The 19,253-nt window shown below is 29.1% G+C and overlaps 1 protein-coding gene across 1 annotated transcript in view; it reads left to right on the forward strand.

Moving 5' to 3' along the window:
- LOC111061265 (integrin alpha-PS2) overlaps positions 1 to 19,253 on the forward strand; it is a gene marked incomplete in the record, with an annotated part of 223,220 nt that overhangs the window by 160,750 nt on the left and 43,217 nt on the right. The window contains 2 exon segments of the mRNA XM_039441193.1: positions 7,754 to 7,802; positions 13,260 to 13,334. Of these exon segments, the coding sequence (XP_039297127.1) occupies positions 7,754 to 7,802; positions 13,260 to 13,334 (124 nt within the window).

Genomic DNA, 19,253 nt, shown 5'->3' on the forward strand with positions numbered 1-19,253 from the left:
CTCACGAATATTCTAGTTAACATGTCTCTACTGGTATTTCATACATCATTACACACTCAATAAAAAATACTTGAGAATACTAATACTTGACTAGTAAGTACCTTTATTACTACAGGAAAAGACGTTTTGAAACGTTTTCTAACATGAAACCAACATTTGCGTGTTTTATTGAAAATTAACACGAAATAATCTATAGTGACGTCCACTTTATAATGACAGTAGCGAAAGATAGGAGAACAACGTTGCCAACTCTCTGTCTTGTCAATGCCTTCTATTGACGGTAGCTGATACAAGTTCATATATATTAACTGTTCAGTCTCGTTTAAATAATCAATTATATTTTTTGTGTAGTTGAGAAGTTGATATTGTGGTAAATATCATATGAATGAAAAAGACTAAGAAATTATCAAAAAAAAACTGATTTATGATAATTAGAAATTATCTAATTAAAAATTATTGATAATTAAAAATTTCTAATTATCAAAAAATCAGTGGTTTTTTGCAATTTCTTAGTCTTTTCCATTTAATAATCAATTATATTTCATTATTAATTATTTATCAGATTGTGTACAAATACTTAAGATGAGGAAAGGCATAACAGCCTCATGCCCAAAACTGTCCCATTTCCAATTTATACTATACTGAAATATATATACTTATAAATATCGAGCAAGAAATTATAGTTCACTATAATTCCATATTGAATTTTCATTAAAAGATGGAATTTTATTTTGTTAATTGGTTATCAATTCTACATTGTTAAAGACGATCTGGCAACAGAGAAAAGTGAGAAAGAGAGAGCGCTATCCGCTTTGTTGAATGATAGACAAGGATAGCAATACCGTTGCTATTCAAACACTGCTATTATAATGTGGATCTCACTGTAGTTCAAATTCCCATAAGTATCAGTAGAGTGTTGAAAGTAAGGATTCTTTTATATACCTTTTCTCAATAATATTGTGGGAATAGAATCAATAGTATTTTTCTCCAATACTGTAGGGTTATGAGTTGTTAGTGGGCCGATAGTGTAGATACAACACAATATTATATTATCCAATTCAATGCGCATTCCATCCAAATATCAACCATCATTCTCCACACAATACTTTGTCCAATACTGTAGGGTTATGAGTTGTTAGTGAGCGATTAGTGTAGATACAACACAATATTATATCATCCCATTCAATGCGCATTCCATCCAAATATCAAACAATCATTCTCCACTCATACTTTGTCCAATATGTAGGTTTTGATTGTTAGTGGGCCGATTAGTGTAGATACAACACAATATTATATTATCCCAATCAATGCGCATTCCATCCAAATATCAACCAATCATTCTCCACACAATACTTTGTCCAATACTGTAGGGTTATGAGTTGTTAGGGGGCCGATTAGTGTAGATACAACACAATATTATATTATCCCAATTCAATGCGCATTCCATCCAAATATCAAAATCATTCTCCACTCAATACTTTGTCCAATACTGTAGGGTTATGAGTTGTAGTGGGCCGATTAGTGTAGATACAACACAATATTATATTATCCCAATTCAATGGCATTCCATCCAAATATCAACCAATCATTCTCCAACAATACTTTGTCCAATACTGTAGGGTTATGAGTTGTTAGTGGGCCGATTAGTGTAGATACAACACAATATTATATTATCCCAATTCAATGCGCATTCCATCCAAATATCAACCAATCATTCTCCACTCAATACTTTGTCCAATACTGTAGGGTTATGAGTTGTTAGTGGGCCGATTAGTGTAGATACAACACAATATTATATTATCCCATTCAATGCCATTCCATCCAAATCAACCAATCTTTCTCCACACAATACTTTGTCCAATACTGTAGGGTTATGAGTTGTTAGGGGCGATTAGTGTAGATACAACACAATATTATATTATCCCAATTCAATGCGCATTCCATCCAAATATCAACCAATCATTCTCCACTCAATACTTTGTCCATACTGTAGGGTTAATGAGTTGTTAGTGGGCCGATTAGTGTAGATACAACACAATATTATATTATCCCATTCAATGCGCATTCCATCCAAATATCAACCATCATTCTCCACACAATACTTTGTCCAATACTGTAGGGTTATGAGTTGTTAGTGGGCCGATTAGTGTAGATACAACACAATATTATATTATCCCAATTCAATGCGCATTCCATCCAAATATCAACCAATCATTCTCCACTCAATACTTTGTCCAATACTGTAGGGTTATGAGTTGTTAGTGGGCCGATTAGTGTAGATACAACACAATATTATATTATCCCAATTCAATGCGCATTCCATCCAAATATCAACCTCATTCTCCCACAATACTTTGTGCCAATACGGTAGGGTTATGAGTTGTTAGTGGGCCGATTAGTGTAGATACAACACAATATTATATTATCCCAATTCAATGCGCATTCCATCCAAATCTCAACCAATCATTCTCCACTCATACTTTGTCCAATACTGTAGGGTTATGAGTTGTTAGTGGGCCGATTAGTGTAGATACAACACAATATTATATTATCCCATTCAATGCGCATTCCATCCAAATACAACCAATCATTCTCCACTCAATACTTTGTCCAATACTGTAGGGTTATGAGTTGTTAGTGGGCCGATTAGTGTAGATACAACACAATATTATATTATCCCAATTCATGCGCATTCCATCCAAATATCAACCAATCATTCTCCACACAATACTTGTCCATACTGTAGTGTTGAGTTGTTAGTGGGCCGATTAGTGTAGATACAACACAATATTATATTATCCCAATTCAATGCACATTCATTCCATCCAAATACTGAAATAAATACCTTGGCAAATTCATTCATAGTTAGCTATTGTCACTATCATTGATTCGCAGGTAACCCGTGCTGCGCAGGTGTCTATTTTAAGACTTGATCCACTGAGATCTCACAGAATTAAAAGTGGCCTACAGCCATCCTCGCTAGATTAAGAATCAGAAGGAGAGAAAGATGGAGAACAAGAAGAAGAAGAAGAAGGAGGAGGAGCAAGAGAAACTGGAGAAGAAAAATCCATCGTTGAAGAAACAAGCAGAAAAACGTACATGTTAATTTAATGATTACAGATGAATGAAATATCACATACATGAGAGGTGACAGCAAAAGGATGTTAATTTCCTCACAAATTTCACATCTCCAATAACTTTTTACAACATTTTTTTGTGGAATAAACAGTTAATAGAATGTACAACTTTTTTGGATACATGTGAGAATTCCAATTTTTTAACAGATAAGGAAGTAATAGATTGGTTTGGAGACACATCTTCTAGGGTGGAGAAGGAGGAGAATGGAATGGAAGAGAGAGGATAAGAAGATGAAGAAATATGTGAGGATAGAGGGGGAAAGTGAAGAGAGACGGTAGAGGAAAAAGGGAGAGAAGTGGCGACTAAGAAAAATCAATATGAACGTATTCTCAGAAGATGGAAATGGATTAAATTTGAAAAGAGGCATTAAGTAAGGATAGAGGAGGCAAGAAGAGGAAGAAAGGTGGAGAGAAGAAAAGGAAGAGAAGAAGAAGGAGAAGAGAAGAAGAAAAAGAAGAAGGAGGAGAAAAATGAGGAGAAGAAGGAGAAGAAGAAGGAGAAGAAGAAGGAGGAGGAGAAGAAGAAGAAGAAGAAGAAGAAGAAGAAGAAGAAGTGGAATGGAATGGAATAGTGAGGAGAAGTTAGTATAAGAGAAGAGTCAAATGAAGTGGAAAAATATGTGAGAAAAAGGAGGTAAGATCATCAAGAAAACGGAGTAGAATGGAACTAAAACAAAAATGAAATAAAGTAAAATGAAAATGGAGGAGAGCAGAAATGAAGGAAGAAGTTGTCATAAGGAGAGAAGTAAGAACAGAAGATTAATCAAAGGGAAATGAGATTGAAGAACTGGAATGTAAGAGGAAAAAGAAGATAAAGAAGTGGAAGAAACAGAGAACGAAATATTTAATTGAAAGGAGCAGGGAAAAATGATTGGAAGACCGGAATAGGGGATTGATTGATGAGTACTTTATTCATGTGGATATAATAATATACTGGCTTATACACTTATATACAATAGCTTACAATACAGCAAAATTATAGATGCATTTACATAATATAGACTAAGAAAATAATTATTGAAGTGTATATGATATGAAAAAGCAATTTGATAACTATAGATAATCATATTGTAAGCATGTAATAAATTGGCGGAGCTTTGGAATATCAATGTCCATTCTTCGGAAAGGATATTCAAAATATCCTCCCCACTAACTCTCTACCAAATTAAGGAAAGAGAGAATGAAAGAAAGAAAGAAAAAGATGGAGGAGAAGGAGAACGAGGAGAAGAAGGAGAAGCAAAAGAAACGATGAAGTGAATTATAAGAGAGATGAACATGAAATACAAATATTACAATAGAGAATAGGTGAACAAGAGATGGTGTAGAAGGGAGAAGGAAAAGAAAGAAGAAAAATGTAGAAAGAAGTAGAAAGATTGATTGATTGATTGAGTACTTATTGATGTAGATTACAACAATAATACTGGCTTATACACTTATATACAATAGCTACAATACAGCAACATTATAGATGAATTTACATAATATAGACTAAGAAAATAATTATTGAGCTGTAAAATATAAAAAAAGCAATTTGTAATAACTATAGTAATATTGTAATGCATGTACATAAATTGGCGGAGCTTTGGACATATCAATGTCCATTCTTCGGAAACAATTTTCGAAGTATTCTCTCACTAACTCTCTATCAAAAAGATAAGAAGATAATTCAGGAGTAGAAAAGTGAAGAATAGAAACAAACGATCAGGAGAAAAAGTGGAAGAAAATGTTTCTGATATAAAAGGCTGATTGAGATAGCTGTTGTAGGAAGAAGAAGGAGAAGAAGAAGGAGAAAAGAAGAGGAGAAGAAGAAGAAGAAGAAGAAGAAGAAGAAGAAGAAAGAATGAGAAGCAAGATATTGCTTGATTGGACAACCGGAAATTGGAAATTATTCACACCTCAGATGATAATCTAATCTTGGAGATCTCCACTTTTTTCAGACGACTTTTTTCACAAAATAAAACTCCAAATAACTTTATCGCTCATCGGATCAATGATTTCAAAGCTGATAGGATAAATATTTTAAACTCTTCTTTTGGGCATCAAGATTAAAAATATCGAATTGATCTCCAGTGATAATATAACCTGTTTCAATCTGAAGCAGTTCCTTCTTAAAGATTACTAAGAGTACTTCTGGAACGATTATATCCTCCTATAGAGAGGTCCACGTTATAATATTCTGGCTCAAATTCTGTAAAATTACTCAAAAATTTCCAATTTGTAGAGATTTGAGTGAATATTTTTAACTTTGTTGAAGTTCTGACACTGTGTTACTAGTAAATATTTGAAAAAACACTTACTTTTTTTGGAGTCTTGAGGAATGCATTTCACTCCTGAAGAGGAGCTTCATCAGCCTTCCAAAAAAGTAAGTGTTCTCTCAAATATTTACTAGTAACACAGTGTCAGAACTTCAACAAAGTTATTATATAGTGTTCCGTCATGGAAAGCAACTTCAAGGAATATTTTTGTTGTTAATTAGTTTTAAAATATCAAAATTTAAAATTTTTAGTTTGTCATTAGTTTCGAAGTGTAAATTTGAACTTTTGGAGTGAAAAGTAAATCTAACCTCATTCTTTTTCGAAACTTTTGTTTGTAAAAATTTGGGAGAAGACAGTTTTTGGCTATGGCTGTTGTCTTCTCCCAATCATATTTTAATTATGATTTGTAATTGTGAATAAAATAAATAAAAAATAATGGCAGTGTTTGATTAGCAATGGTATTGCTATCCTTGTCTACCATTTAACAAAGCGGATAGCGCTATCTCTTTCTCGTTTTGCTCTGTGGCCAGATCGTCTTTTAACAACGTAGAGTAATAATTAATTAACAAAATACTCAATCTTATTATAAAATCATTGAAAAATATAATTTCTTGCCTTATGAAATAAAACTGATTATTTTAAACGAGAATGAACAGCTACTGTTACATCAATAAACCTGTATCAGCTACCGTCTATAGAAGACATTGACAAGTCAGAGGATCGGCAACGTTGTCTCCTATCTTTCTCCACTGCCATTATAACGTAGACCTCACTATAAATAACTGCACAATTAAATGATAATTTGACACTCACTTCCAGTTGGGGATTAGACGTCTATCAAATTTAACCGTGATTAGATGACGGTTAAAAGATAATAGCTTTAAAAGGATTCATTGAACTATTGTAAATTTTAACAAACATGTCACCATGAATTTAGTGTACGAATTACAAAATTATGGAAAATCAACATTAGAGGAATCATAATTTATTTTTCCTCCACCTACTGTCAAAAGTACTTACTTTACTCTCTGAAACATGATACTAAAGTGTCACTTTTCGCTCTCGGTACTAAAAAACAGAAAAACTCCCTGGGGAGTAGAAGTGACTCCATTTAAATAACATGGGAAGCATCTCTATTTTAAAAACGTACATTTGGAATAGGTCAGAAGGTCTAAGCTCAGATGAGGAAGCATATAGAGTAGTCATTAAACCAACTAAATTCAATACCTCAACCAGACATTTGATCGATATATAAAATTTATGTTTGTATGCTGAAATTATTATTACAAACTTCATATCACTATACTAAAAAAAATGTATATATTTTTTCTTTTATTCCATGTTTTTCAAAATATCAGCCAACGAATATTACTTATTAACTAATCAGATTTGAAACGGGAACTTCATAATAGCTGTAGTTTTGGCTGTCATTGTTGTTACAACTTTAGCCGACAGATAGTGCTGTCGGAGGAGAACTGTGATTACAAGCCAGCTGTTTCTGTTTACTTTTTAATTATGTTGTAACACATTGTTTTGGTCACATACGTTTTTAAAAATTATTTTATTAGCAGTTTTTATAAAAATTTAGGTGGAGGAAAAATGTTGTGTACCGTATATCACGGGTGAAAAATGTTTTTTCTCCCTCAGGAAAATTGTTGCCCTCGGCGTCGCCTCGGCTTCAAACTTTTCCCTTCAGGGAGAAAAAACAGCACTTTTCACTCTAGATATACAAATAACTATTTCCCACAAAGAAGCACAAATCAGGGAGGGGAACAAAGGATATCTCTTGTACCATTCTCTTTTTCCCAAATCTATATAACATGGGCCGGTTTCAGAGTACTATCTTTTCGGATGCAACACGTTGCTTTTGAGACGATACAACAGAGTATCTGTTGCTTATGGGAAGATACATAAGGGCCGTTTTCCGAGCTCTGGATTTGGCTAAATTCTAAACTTCAAACAGCTGGAGTCAGAAAATTGGCTTTCCGAGACGGGGTGTGTATAGTTGCAGTCATTGTCATAGTCACGTTTGAATTAAATTTCAAAAAACTAGAAAATTAACACAAATAAAATTAGGAGAAAATAGTGTAAAGTTCAGCTATTTTGAGTTATTTAGAAATGTTTATTTTGTCAAGGAAAAACGTTTCAAATTATAGAAAAATTTGAAAATAAAACTGCGACTACTGTTATAAAAACTGCGACTACGCCCAGTTTTGGAAGCCAATTTTCTGACTCCAGCTGTTTAAAGTCTAGAACTTAGCCAAATCCCGAGCTCGGAAACCGACCCTAAAAAGTTCGAAATATGGTTGAGTCTTCTAGGTTAGGTTTTCACTTTGACAATTTTTTCTCTTCATTTTTCAGAATGGCAAGCGGTTGTACATAGGAGCTGTAGGAAGCTGGTATTGGCAAGGTATGTTACAAAAAATAAAATTCTATTTAATCGTAGTTTCATACTACAATCATTAAAGTTGAAAATTAGTAAAAAAATTAAATCATTCCTGAAGTTTCATTATAGCTACACAGGATTGTTGTAAAATATCTTAATTCTTCTCTATATTCTATCATATTATGCAACATATTATGCGATTTTATTTACTCATTTTTTTATATTAATTTGATAATCATCTTTCGAATGTTCAAGTTTTTCTCTTGTGTAAATAAACTACGTAGATTGGAGCTTTCAGAAGTCTGATCTTCTTATTCTTTCCATCTTCTCATTTCTGTGAAGCTTTCATCTTTCAAACTTCTCTATTTTTCTTTTTCAATAATGATTTTGTGAATTATATATTGAGAATAATTGTGAACTTTTACTGTAATCGATGAATAATTTCTATATTATAGCTGATATAAATACCTGGAACACATTTTCTTCATTCTTTCAATTATAATTATTGTAAATATGGAATAGAAATCGTTAATTATCAACAATAAATCAACAATATATTTTTTTCCACTACTTGAACTCAGTTGTAATACCTATATCCTGTTTTCCAAACAGTTTTATATCAATATTGATTAATAATAATCAATTCAATAATCAAGAATCTTTGATCAAATTATTGGAATATTCACTCTTTATTGATTGATACAATAAGTTCATCATCAAAATGATAGGGAGAGAAAAAATAAGGTAACCTTGTGCTATTCCTCTCCCAAATTTAGATAAGGTTACACATAGTCCCAAATAGGTTGAGTCATGTAGTTGTTCACTTCACTACATTTCCAGTCATCAATTATTTTCATATTCTTGACGAATTATCTACCTTTATAACATCTCTCAACAAAGTATAAAAATTAGGTTACACATAGTCCGAAATAGGTTAGGTAAGTATTGTAGTTGTTCACTTCACTACATTTTCAGACCTTATTCATTTTCACAATCTTTACGAATTATTTACCTATATAACATCTCTCAAAAAGTAAAAAAATATATCTACATTTTAAATTGTAAAATAATAATTCTATTCAACAATAGAACCTAGGCTACTGTTTTGAAACCACTTATTAGATCATAATTTTCCACAATAGATCAAATTATGCTGTGCTATAATCTAGTTGTTCTATAAGATGTATAATAAATACTATTTAATTTGTTTTGTCTTATAATATTTCCATTTTCGTCAGCTTACATTCACAGCAGGTAAATTGTTCAGCACTGCAATTATCTATTTCTTGCCGTAGTTTTGTGTAGAATATCTTTTAAATTTGAAAAAAAAAATCTTGTAGAATATCTTTTTATTTTGTAGAATGATCACTGTGATAATTTTTGTTGCATGTTCTACTTTCATTATTGATTAAATGCTTGAATGCTCCTGTGAAAAAACTTTGTTAGGTTTTAAACTCTTTTCTTACTGTAAAGCTGTGTTTACACTAAAGTTATTAATGAAATGTTAATAACTGAATCCTTAAAGATTCTATTAGATTGAACATAACTTATCATGCACATGATGAACGTATGTGCTTGTCAAGTTCCGTTCAATCTAATAGAATCTATAAGGATTCAGTTATTAACATTTTGTTAATAACTTTGGTGTAAATGCAGCTTTAGAATATTGGTTCAATATGAAAGCTATTCTATAAAAGCTTGATCCTATTCATGAGGCATTCTGACAGTTTCAACTGTTTATCACTTATCAATGAAACCTCCTTTATATTTTATTTATTCATTTCATTTATTAATTTTATTTATTATATCTGTATTTCAAATGTATGTTGTGGTTTCTATTAGAATCATTCTATTGAATCATTCAGAATTATACAAATTCTATAGTGAGGTCCACGTTATAATGGCAGTGTTTGATTAGCAATGGTATTGATATCCTTGTCTTATATTCAAGCTGCAAATGACAGTAAATTCACAGCCAATACGGTCTTTTGCCTTGGAAAGCCCACCTCAATATCAGTTAGAGAAAACACTGGAGGCTACAGGAAAACATCAAAATCATGAAAATTTTACACCCCCTGGCACCCCTATAGTGAGGTCCACGTTATAATGGCAGTGTTTGATTAACAATGGTATTGCTATCCTTGTCTATCATTCAACAAAGCAGATAGCGAATATATCAAATCATAGTTTTGTGTATCAAGTTGAGATGATACTGTATCATATTGTGTTGATACTGTGTCATGTTGTGATTGTTCTTGTTCTATAGTGAGGTCCACGTTATAATGGCAGTATTTGATTAACATTGGTGTTGCTATCCTTGTCTATCATTCCACAAAGCAGATAGCGAATATATCAAATCATAGTTTTGTGTATCAAGTTGAGATGATACTGTATCATATTGTGTTGATACTGTGTCATGTTGTGATTGTTCTTGTTCTATAGTGAGGTCCACGTTATAATGGCAGTATTTGATTAACATTGGTGTTGCTATCCTTGTCTATCATTCCACAAAGCAGATAGCAAATGTATCAAATCATAGTGTTGAGTATCAAGTTGAGATGATACTGTATCATATTGTGTTGATCTCTTTCACGCTTTGCTCTGTTGCCAGATCACCTTTCAACAATGTAGAATTAACAAAATATTTCATCCTTATTATGAAAATAAATTATGAAATTATTGAAAAATATAATTTCTTGCTTACTAAAATGTACCTAATTAATTATTTAAAACAAGAATGAATAGTTAATATAACATTGATAAACCTGTATCAGCTACCGTCTATAGAAGGCATTGACAAGACACAGGATCGGCAACGTTGTTATCCTATCTTTTTTTACTGCCATTATAACGTGGACCTCACTAGAGAAAAGTATCACAGGGTTAATCCCAAAACGGTTCCAATTCTAATTTATGCAACATTCCAAATTTACGATTCTTGGATTAAATATTTCACTCATAAAATTCTTTAATACCTAATTCTCAAAATATGATGATGAATTGATACATGCATCAACAATCATGATTTATAATATCATGTTATTATTTATCTATTTATTATTCATTTATTATTTATTTAATCATTCAGAATTACACAACTTACAGAAAACAGGCTTATAAGCCCAAAACGGTTCCAATTCTAATTTATACAACAGTCCAAATTTAGCTAGGTTATGTGTCACTTAACATTCTTCTATTACACACTCAATTTACAATTCAAAACACACAAAAATCATTTTTGAATTGAAAAATACTTCAAAATTGAATTAGATCAATCACAATTAATTAGAAAATCCCAAACTTTAAAAAACTATAAAATTTTGAGACCGAAAAGACAAACACACTATTTAGAACTTATCACAGCTGTAACTGTTGCATATTCATGTATAATATCATATCCCACTATCCTTGTAAGTGGGAACTTCCCTATCAGGTACTGCTATAGCCTACAATATTTCATATTATTTACAGAAATTTCAAGTTTTTTGTCAAATACTTGTAAAATACTCGCAAATTCTTGTTATTCCACATTGTTTTATCAGTAGTTTATCCACTTCAGCAAATTTCATTTCATTATTGTATAAAATACTATAATCATAATACAATTATGACATTGGAGGAAAAACTAGGCTGAGCCTGTACTATTTCTCTCCAAAAATTTTGATAAAATGTTAATGTTGATAAATTTATTTACTTATATTTTTAATCTCTGCTTGTGCATATCTTGTAGTCCACTCAATCACTCCTTAGAAATTATCCATGTTGTATTCCACTGAATGCACAGTTTTTTCTTACAAATGTCGAAATCTCCTCTTGTATGTAACTTTCGGCTTGAGCATATATTTTTAATTGTACATTCACGGCTTCTTAGAGATACATGTTCTGTTAGTCTGAATGCATAAATCTTTAAAATCTGTTCAAAGTTTTTCTTGTATTATGTAGTCTATTCTGTAACTTTCTGAGTATTTTGCTTTTGCACATATTTCTTTTGTAGACCAAATACTTCTTGAAGATGTTGTGATAACTTGAATGCCCAAATTTTTTCAATGTTCAAAAATCTCTTCTTGTTTTACTTTCAGTTTTAATTTCTTGGAGTTTGATTTTTATATTCTTTGATATCTCTTGATTGTATGATTTTTATATTATTATGGTTTATCAATATCTTACTTCTGTCTCCACTACTTTTATTTTTTGTACCTATTTTTGCATTTTTCTATTTCCAATTTACTTTATTATTTTAAAAAATCTCCCTTTCTTGTTATATATTTCTCTCTATATGAACCTCTTTTCTTTCAAGTTTCCATAATTTCTCAGTTCTATGTAGCAACTATGTATCATGGTATATTTATTATCTTCTCTATTTCACACCTCTGTATATTTACATTTTGAATTTTCCCATTTTCCTCCCATCTTTTTCCCATATTTATATTTTTATGTATTGTATTAAGTATCAACTATAAAATATCACAATATATAAGTTTATTCCTCATCTTCTCTTCTTCACCCTTTTGTATCATTCATATTTTGATTTTTTCTATTTTTCATCCCTTTTATATTCATTTTTCTGTAGCCTATTTCAATTATTCTACATTCCAATTTCTGCATGATTTCATTTCATTTCCTCATCTTCTCTACTTCACCTTTTTGTATCATTTATATTTTGATTTTCTCTATTTTTCATTTCTATTTTATTCATTCTTCTGTATTTTTATTATTCTACATTCCAATTTCTTCATGATTTCATATTCCCTCATCTTCTCTACTTCACCATTTTGTATTTTTTCACCCTTTTGTAACATTTATATTTTGATTTTTTCTATTTATCATCACTTTAATATTTATTTTTCTGTATTTAAATATTATTCTACATTCTACATTCCAATATTTCTTCATAATGGTTTCATATTTCCTCACCTTCTCTACCTACAACATTATTTTGTATAATGATTTTGATTTTTTATATTTTTTTAAGTTTTGATTTTTTCTATGTTTCATTCATTCTTTTGTATTTTTATTATTTTACATTCCATTTTGTTCCTTGATTTCATTCCTCATCATCTTCTCTACTTCACCATTTTGTATCATTTGCATTTTGATTTTTTTCTGTCTCATTCCTATTTTATTTACACCTCTGTATTTTTATTATTTTACATTCCAATTTTTTCCTTTGATTTAATTCCTCATCTTCTCTACTTGTCCTTTTGTATCATTTATATTTTGATTTTTTCTGTTTCATTCCTATTGATTTTATTCATTCTTCTGTATTTCTATTATTCTACATTCCAATTTCTTTATGATTTCATATAAATACTCCTCCATTTTCGTTATAAATGTAAAAAAAAATATCTTCAATGACATGTGTACCCTAACCTTCACTGTTTCATCTTTTCGTAGGTACTCTATTTTTGCATTTTGTTTTCAAATTTTCTTCAGCACATCTTTCTATCTTTTGTTTATTTCTTTAATTGCATTTTATTTCAGGGCAGCTACATTCTGTAGATACTTTGGCAAGACTTCCATTTCCCGTGCCACCTAAAGTATCTGTTTATGTTGAAGGTAAAGAAAAAAATTGGAAAAAAACTAAAAACTAAAAAAAATTACCCCCAAACACAACTAAACCAAACCAATTATCTACTTAATTCCATTTTCATGGTTAATTATTGTTTACAATCATCTATTAGATTAACAATATATTTTGGAATCAATTTTTGATTGATTAATTATTGTTGACAAATATTAATTAGATTAACATTTTGTTTGGGAAAAATCATTTACTAAATTTTGGAATAAATAATTATTGTTCACAAAATATTAATTAATAGATTAACATTTTTGGAAAAAACCATTTACTTAATTTTGGGATCAATTTTTGATTGATTAATTATTGTTTACAAATATTAATTATTATTTTGGGAAAAATCATTTACTAAATTTTGGAATAAATAATTATTGTTCACATAATTATAATTAGATTAACATTTTTTGGAAAAAAACATTTACTAAATCTTGGGATCAATTTTTGATTGATTAATTATTGTTTACAAAATATTAGATTAACACTTGTGGGAAAAATCATTCACTAAATTTTGGAATCAATTCTTGTTTGAATAATTATTGTTTACAAATATTAATTGGATCAACATATTTTTGGGAAAACCCATTTACTAAATTTTGGAATAAATCTCCATTCATAAAATAACATTACCTGCTTTTTGTTTTCGTTTTTATAGATTTTGTGTTTTTTTTTTTTGCAATTAATTCATTTTGACCCGTGTATATTTTTGGTACCCTGCGAATTTTGTATTTGCTTAGAATAATAATACAACCTCACACTAGTTTTGGAGATAATTCTAGGCAACTCCACATAATATTTCTCCAATATTGTAGAGTTTTGAGAAACAATTCATTCTCTAACAGTCACTGAACATTTATTGATTTAATTTATCGATAAAAATTATTTATTTATTGGAAAAATAGCAGAAACTGAATACAATATAAAATCCTGACAATAATTATACTGGTGCTAATGTAATTTATTTGGATGTAGGGCGACACTTCCAGAGAAGTTCTTTTACAATTTTCTATTTGACATAATAAAATAAATAGAAATAAGATAAAATAATTTCACATTTGACACTGGTAAATGAGAAGAAAATTTCAAAAAATCTTAGTTCTTAGGCCTAATATCTATTTAAACATAAGTAGGCCTACCTGCCCCATACTGTGGAGATAGAAATTTTAAAAACATTAATACTACTATTTATGAGAGATTTTCTTTTTTTTCAAATGATTTCCCACTTGACACTAGTGAAAGAAAATGAAATTTCGAAATATGAGTTCTCAGACCTAATATCTATTTAAACATAAATACCTGCCCCATACTGTGGAGAAAGAAATTTTAAAAACATTAATAATACTATTTATGAGAGATTTTCTTTTTTTTCAAATGATTTCCTACTTGATACCAGTATGAATGAGAAAGAAATTTCAAAATAACATGAGTTCTTAGACCTAATATCTATTTAAACATGAATACCTGTCCCATACTGTGGAGATAGAAATTTTAAAAACATTAATAATACTATTTATGAGAGATTTTCTTTTTTTTTTCAAATGATTTCCTACTTGACACCAGTATGAATGAGAATGAAATTTCAAAATAACATGAGTTCTTAGACCTAATATCTATTTAAACATAAGTACCTATCCATACTGTGGAGATTAAAATCTTAATACATTAATAATTATTTATGAGAGATTTTTTCAAACTAATCTCTTTTTGAAACTGTCCTATTTGATTTGAAACTGGTGAATGGAAAGGTGATCTCAGATTCTTAGTTCGTAGCTGAAGCTTATCGACTGAAATGAGATGTAGAACCTCCCATGTATTTCTGTATTGCTATTTTTAAACGAAAATGAGAACTTGATACTTTCAGGTTGGTTCACTTTCCTTCTCTATTCAGGCATTTATCATCAGACTCTAATCCAATTCATGGACGTTTCGGAAGTTTCCAATTATAAAAATCAAGTGGGAGTTAGTTAATTTATGAAATACTCAAGATAATCTCCAATAATTATGAGAATCAAGTGCAAATTAGGTAATTAATAAAATTCTAGAAAGAATCTATAATTATAAAAATCAAGTGAAACTTAGTTAATTTATAGGAAACTCAAGAAAATCTCCAATAATTATAAAAATCAAGTGAAAATTAGGTAATTCATAAAATTCTAGAAAGAATCTCCAATTATAAAAATCTAGTTGAACTTAGTCAATTTATAAAATACTCAAGAAAATCCCCAATTATAAAAAGCAAGTGAAAGTTGGGTAATTCATAAAATTCTAGAAAGAGTCTCCAATTATAAAAATCAAGTGTAAACTAGGTAATTCATAAAATTCTAGAAAGAATCTCCAATTATAAAAATCAAATGATACTTAGTTAATTTATAGAAAACTCAAGAAAATCTCCAGTTATAAAAAGCAAGTGAAAATTAGGTAATTCATAAAATTCTGGAAAGAATCTCCAATTATAAAAATCAAGTGGAAGTTAGTTAATTCATGAAATAATCAAGAAAATCTCCAATTATAAAAATCAAGTGGAAATTAGGTAATTCATAAAATTCTAGAAAGAATCTCCAATTATAAAAATCAAGTGGAAGTTAGGTAATTCATAAAATTCTAGAAAGAATCTCCAATTATAAAAATCAAGTGAAACTTAGTTAATTTATAGAAAACTGAAGAAAATCTCCAATAATTATAAAAATCAAGTGAAAATTAGGTAATTCATAAAATTCTAGAAAGAATCTCCATTTATAAAAATCCAGTTGAACTTAGTTAATTCATAGAATACTCAATAAAATCTCCAATAATTATAAAAATTAAGTGAAAATTAGGTAATTCATAGAATACTAGAAAGAATCTCCAATTATAAAAGTCTAGATGAAATTAGTTAATTTATAAAATACTCAAGAGAATCCCCAATTATAAAAATCAAGTGAAAATTAGGTAATTCATAAAATTTCAGAAAGAATCTCCAATTATAAAAATCAAGTGAAAATTAGGTAATTCATAAAATACTGAAAAGAATCTCCAATTATAAAAATCTAGTTGAACTTAGTTAATTCATAGAATACTCAAGAAAATCCCCAATTATAAAAAGCAAGTGAAAGTTGGGTAATTTATAAAATACTCAAAAAATGTATAATTCTATTAATGTACTAGAAGGTAACCCGTGATTCGCAAGGGTTTAATCGAAAACTAAACAAACTGAAAACTTGATCTACTGGAATTTTGAAGAATTGAAAATAAGTCTACAAACATCCTCGGTAAATTGAGAATCTATAAATGGAAAATGTGAAGTTAATGAGTTGAGTAGTTGAGACGTGATGATGCGTCATTCGTGAATTTCCTATCCCCTACCTGTATAATCCAGTTCTTTCCTTTATTATAGTATAGACTAGCAGGTAACCCGTGCTCCGCAAGGGTCTAATTAACACAATCTTCATAAACTGAAAACTTGTCCTACAGAAATCTTGAAGAACTCAAAATAGACCTATAACCATCCTCGTTAAATAAGAACCTATAAGCAAAATTTCAAGTTACTCAAGGGTTCAATTAAAACCTTGACAAATTGAAAACTTGATCTACTGAAATCTTGAATAATCTGGAATAGGCATATAACCATCCTTGGTAAATAAAGAATCTATACGCAAAATGTGAAGTTAATGAGTTGAGTAGTTGAGACGTGATGATGCGTCATTCGTGAATTTCCCATCCCCTACGTGTATAAGCCAATTCTTTCCTTTATTATAGTATAGAAGAATTGAAATTTTCAATTATAAAAAAACGAGTTGAAGTAGGGTAATTTGTAGAATATTCAAAAAATTGATAAGCTTAACAATTTATAGCCGAGAGTAACTCAATAGCCGAGAGTATTCAATATTATGAATTAAGAAAAATAAATGAACTCAATGGAAAATATAAACAAAAATCAAGCTTAATAAATAAAATATCAAATCTAATTAATTATATGAAATTATTAATCTAGTCCTATATTTGAATAATAGTAAAATATAAACAAAAATCAAGCTTAATAAATAAAATACTAAATCTAATTAATTATATGAAATTATTAATCTAGTCCTATATTTGTATAATAATAGAATATAAAAAAGAAATAAAGCTTATATAAAATACCAAATCCAATTAAGTATATGAAATTATAATCTAGTCATATATTTGTATAATAGTAAAATATAGACAAGAAATCAAGCTTATATAAAATATCAAATCTAATTAATTATAATATGAAATTATTAATCTAGTCATATATTTGTATAATAGTAAAATATAAACAAGAAATCAAGCTTATATAAAATATCAAATCTAATTAATTATATATGAAATTATTAATCTAGTCCTATATTTGTATAATAGTAAAATATAAACAAGAAATCAAGCTTATATAAAATATCAAATCTAATTAATTATAATATAAAATTATTGATCTAGTCCTATATTTGTATAATAGTAAAAAATAAACAAGAAATCGAGCTTAATAAATAAAATACTAAATCTAATTAATTATACGAAATAATCTAGTCCTATATCTGTATAATAGTAAAATATAAACAAGAATCAAGCTTATATAAAATACCAAATCCAATTAATCATATGAAATTATAATCTAGTCCTATATTTGTATAATAGTAAAATATAAACAAGAGATCGAACTTAATTTATATAAAATACCAAATCTAATTAATTATATGAAATGATTAATCTAGTCCTATATCTGTATAATAGTAAAATATAAACAAGAAATCAAGCTTATATAGAATACCAAATCTAATTAATTATATGAAATTATTAATCTAGTCCTATATTTGTAATATAGTAGTTTGGTGTGTAAACTAGCTTTGGGTAACTGGTGTTTCATATTTTCAACTATTTTTTGTAGTATTTATCCCTGGCTTGGTGGCAGATTAATATTTTGGTTCCTGATAATATTCTATTATATTGTGCTAATTAATAAAATATTTCTTTCTGTTAATTATTCTCCAGGGCTTTCATGGTAGCTTTTTGACTTGTATCTTATTCTGTGTTGTTTTGTATTTTTTTGTGAATAATAAATTATTGTAAATATGTTTTTCTTCCGTGTTGTGGATTTATTATTGTGTTATTTGTTATTAATTGTATTATTTCTCTTACAGCCAGAATTTTTTTAATGTAGAACAATTTTTTTACACCAGATACAGTTGCTGGTGAAATGTTGTGATATATATAATGAAAACGCTGGGGTTGTTGTCAAAAATATACTTTATTCTCTATTCATTTATATAATAAGTACATTATCAAAATGATAGGGAGAGGTAAAATAAGGAGGTAACCTTGTGCTATTCCTCTCCCAAATTTAGATAAGGTTATACATAGTGCAAAATAGTTCTTCAATTTACAAAATTCTCAGTCCTCAATTTTTAACAAAGTGGATTTTTACAAAGAGTATTTTCAAAATTTAGATGCTTCAAAGCTAAACATAGATGGAATATTCACATTATTATAACTAAAATAAGAAATATTCACATATTGAGAATATAATTTTGAAGAATAACCGAAAAAACACATTTATTTTGAGAATAAATAAAGTTATATTCTAGACAACATCCGAGTGTTAATTTGTTTTTATCTTTTGTATCTTATTCAATGTATTCCTATTTCTTAATTATCTCGAAAATTGAAACCAGTTACAGTATCAGAGGTAGACTATAAATACAGTACCGTAACTATATAACCATGATTATGTAGTTATAAGAAAACAAAGATATTGTCGAATTTCACTAAAAATCTTTGTTTTCTTACCATGGAGAGATTTCTCAACATCACCATCACTTCTACTAATTTTATTATGTAGTTAGGTACTGAAATAGTTATTTGTGCAACTGGTGCGCAAAGTGACAGTTTGCTGCACCGAAAGAAAC

Source organism: Nilaparvata lugens, chromosome 14, assembly GCF_014356525.2.
Source record: "Nilaparvata lugens isolate BPH chromosome 14, ASM1435652v1, whole genome shotgun sequence".
Taxonomy (NCBI): domain Eukaryota; kingdom Metazoa; phylum Arthropoda; class Insecta; order Hemiptera; family Delphacidae; genus Nilaparvata; species Nilaparvata lugens.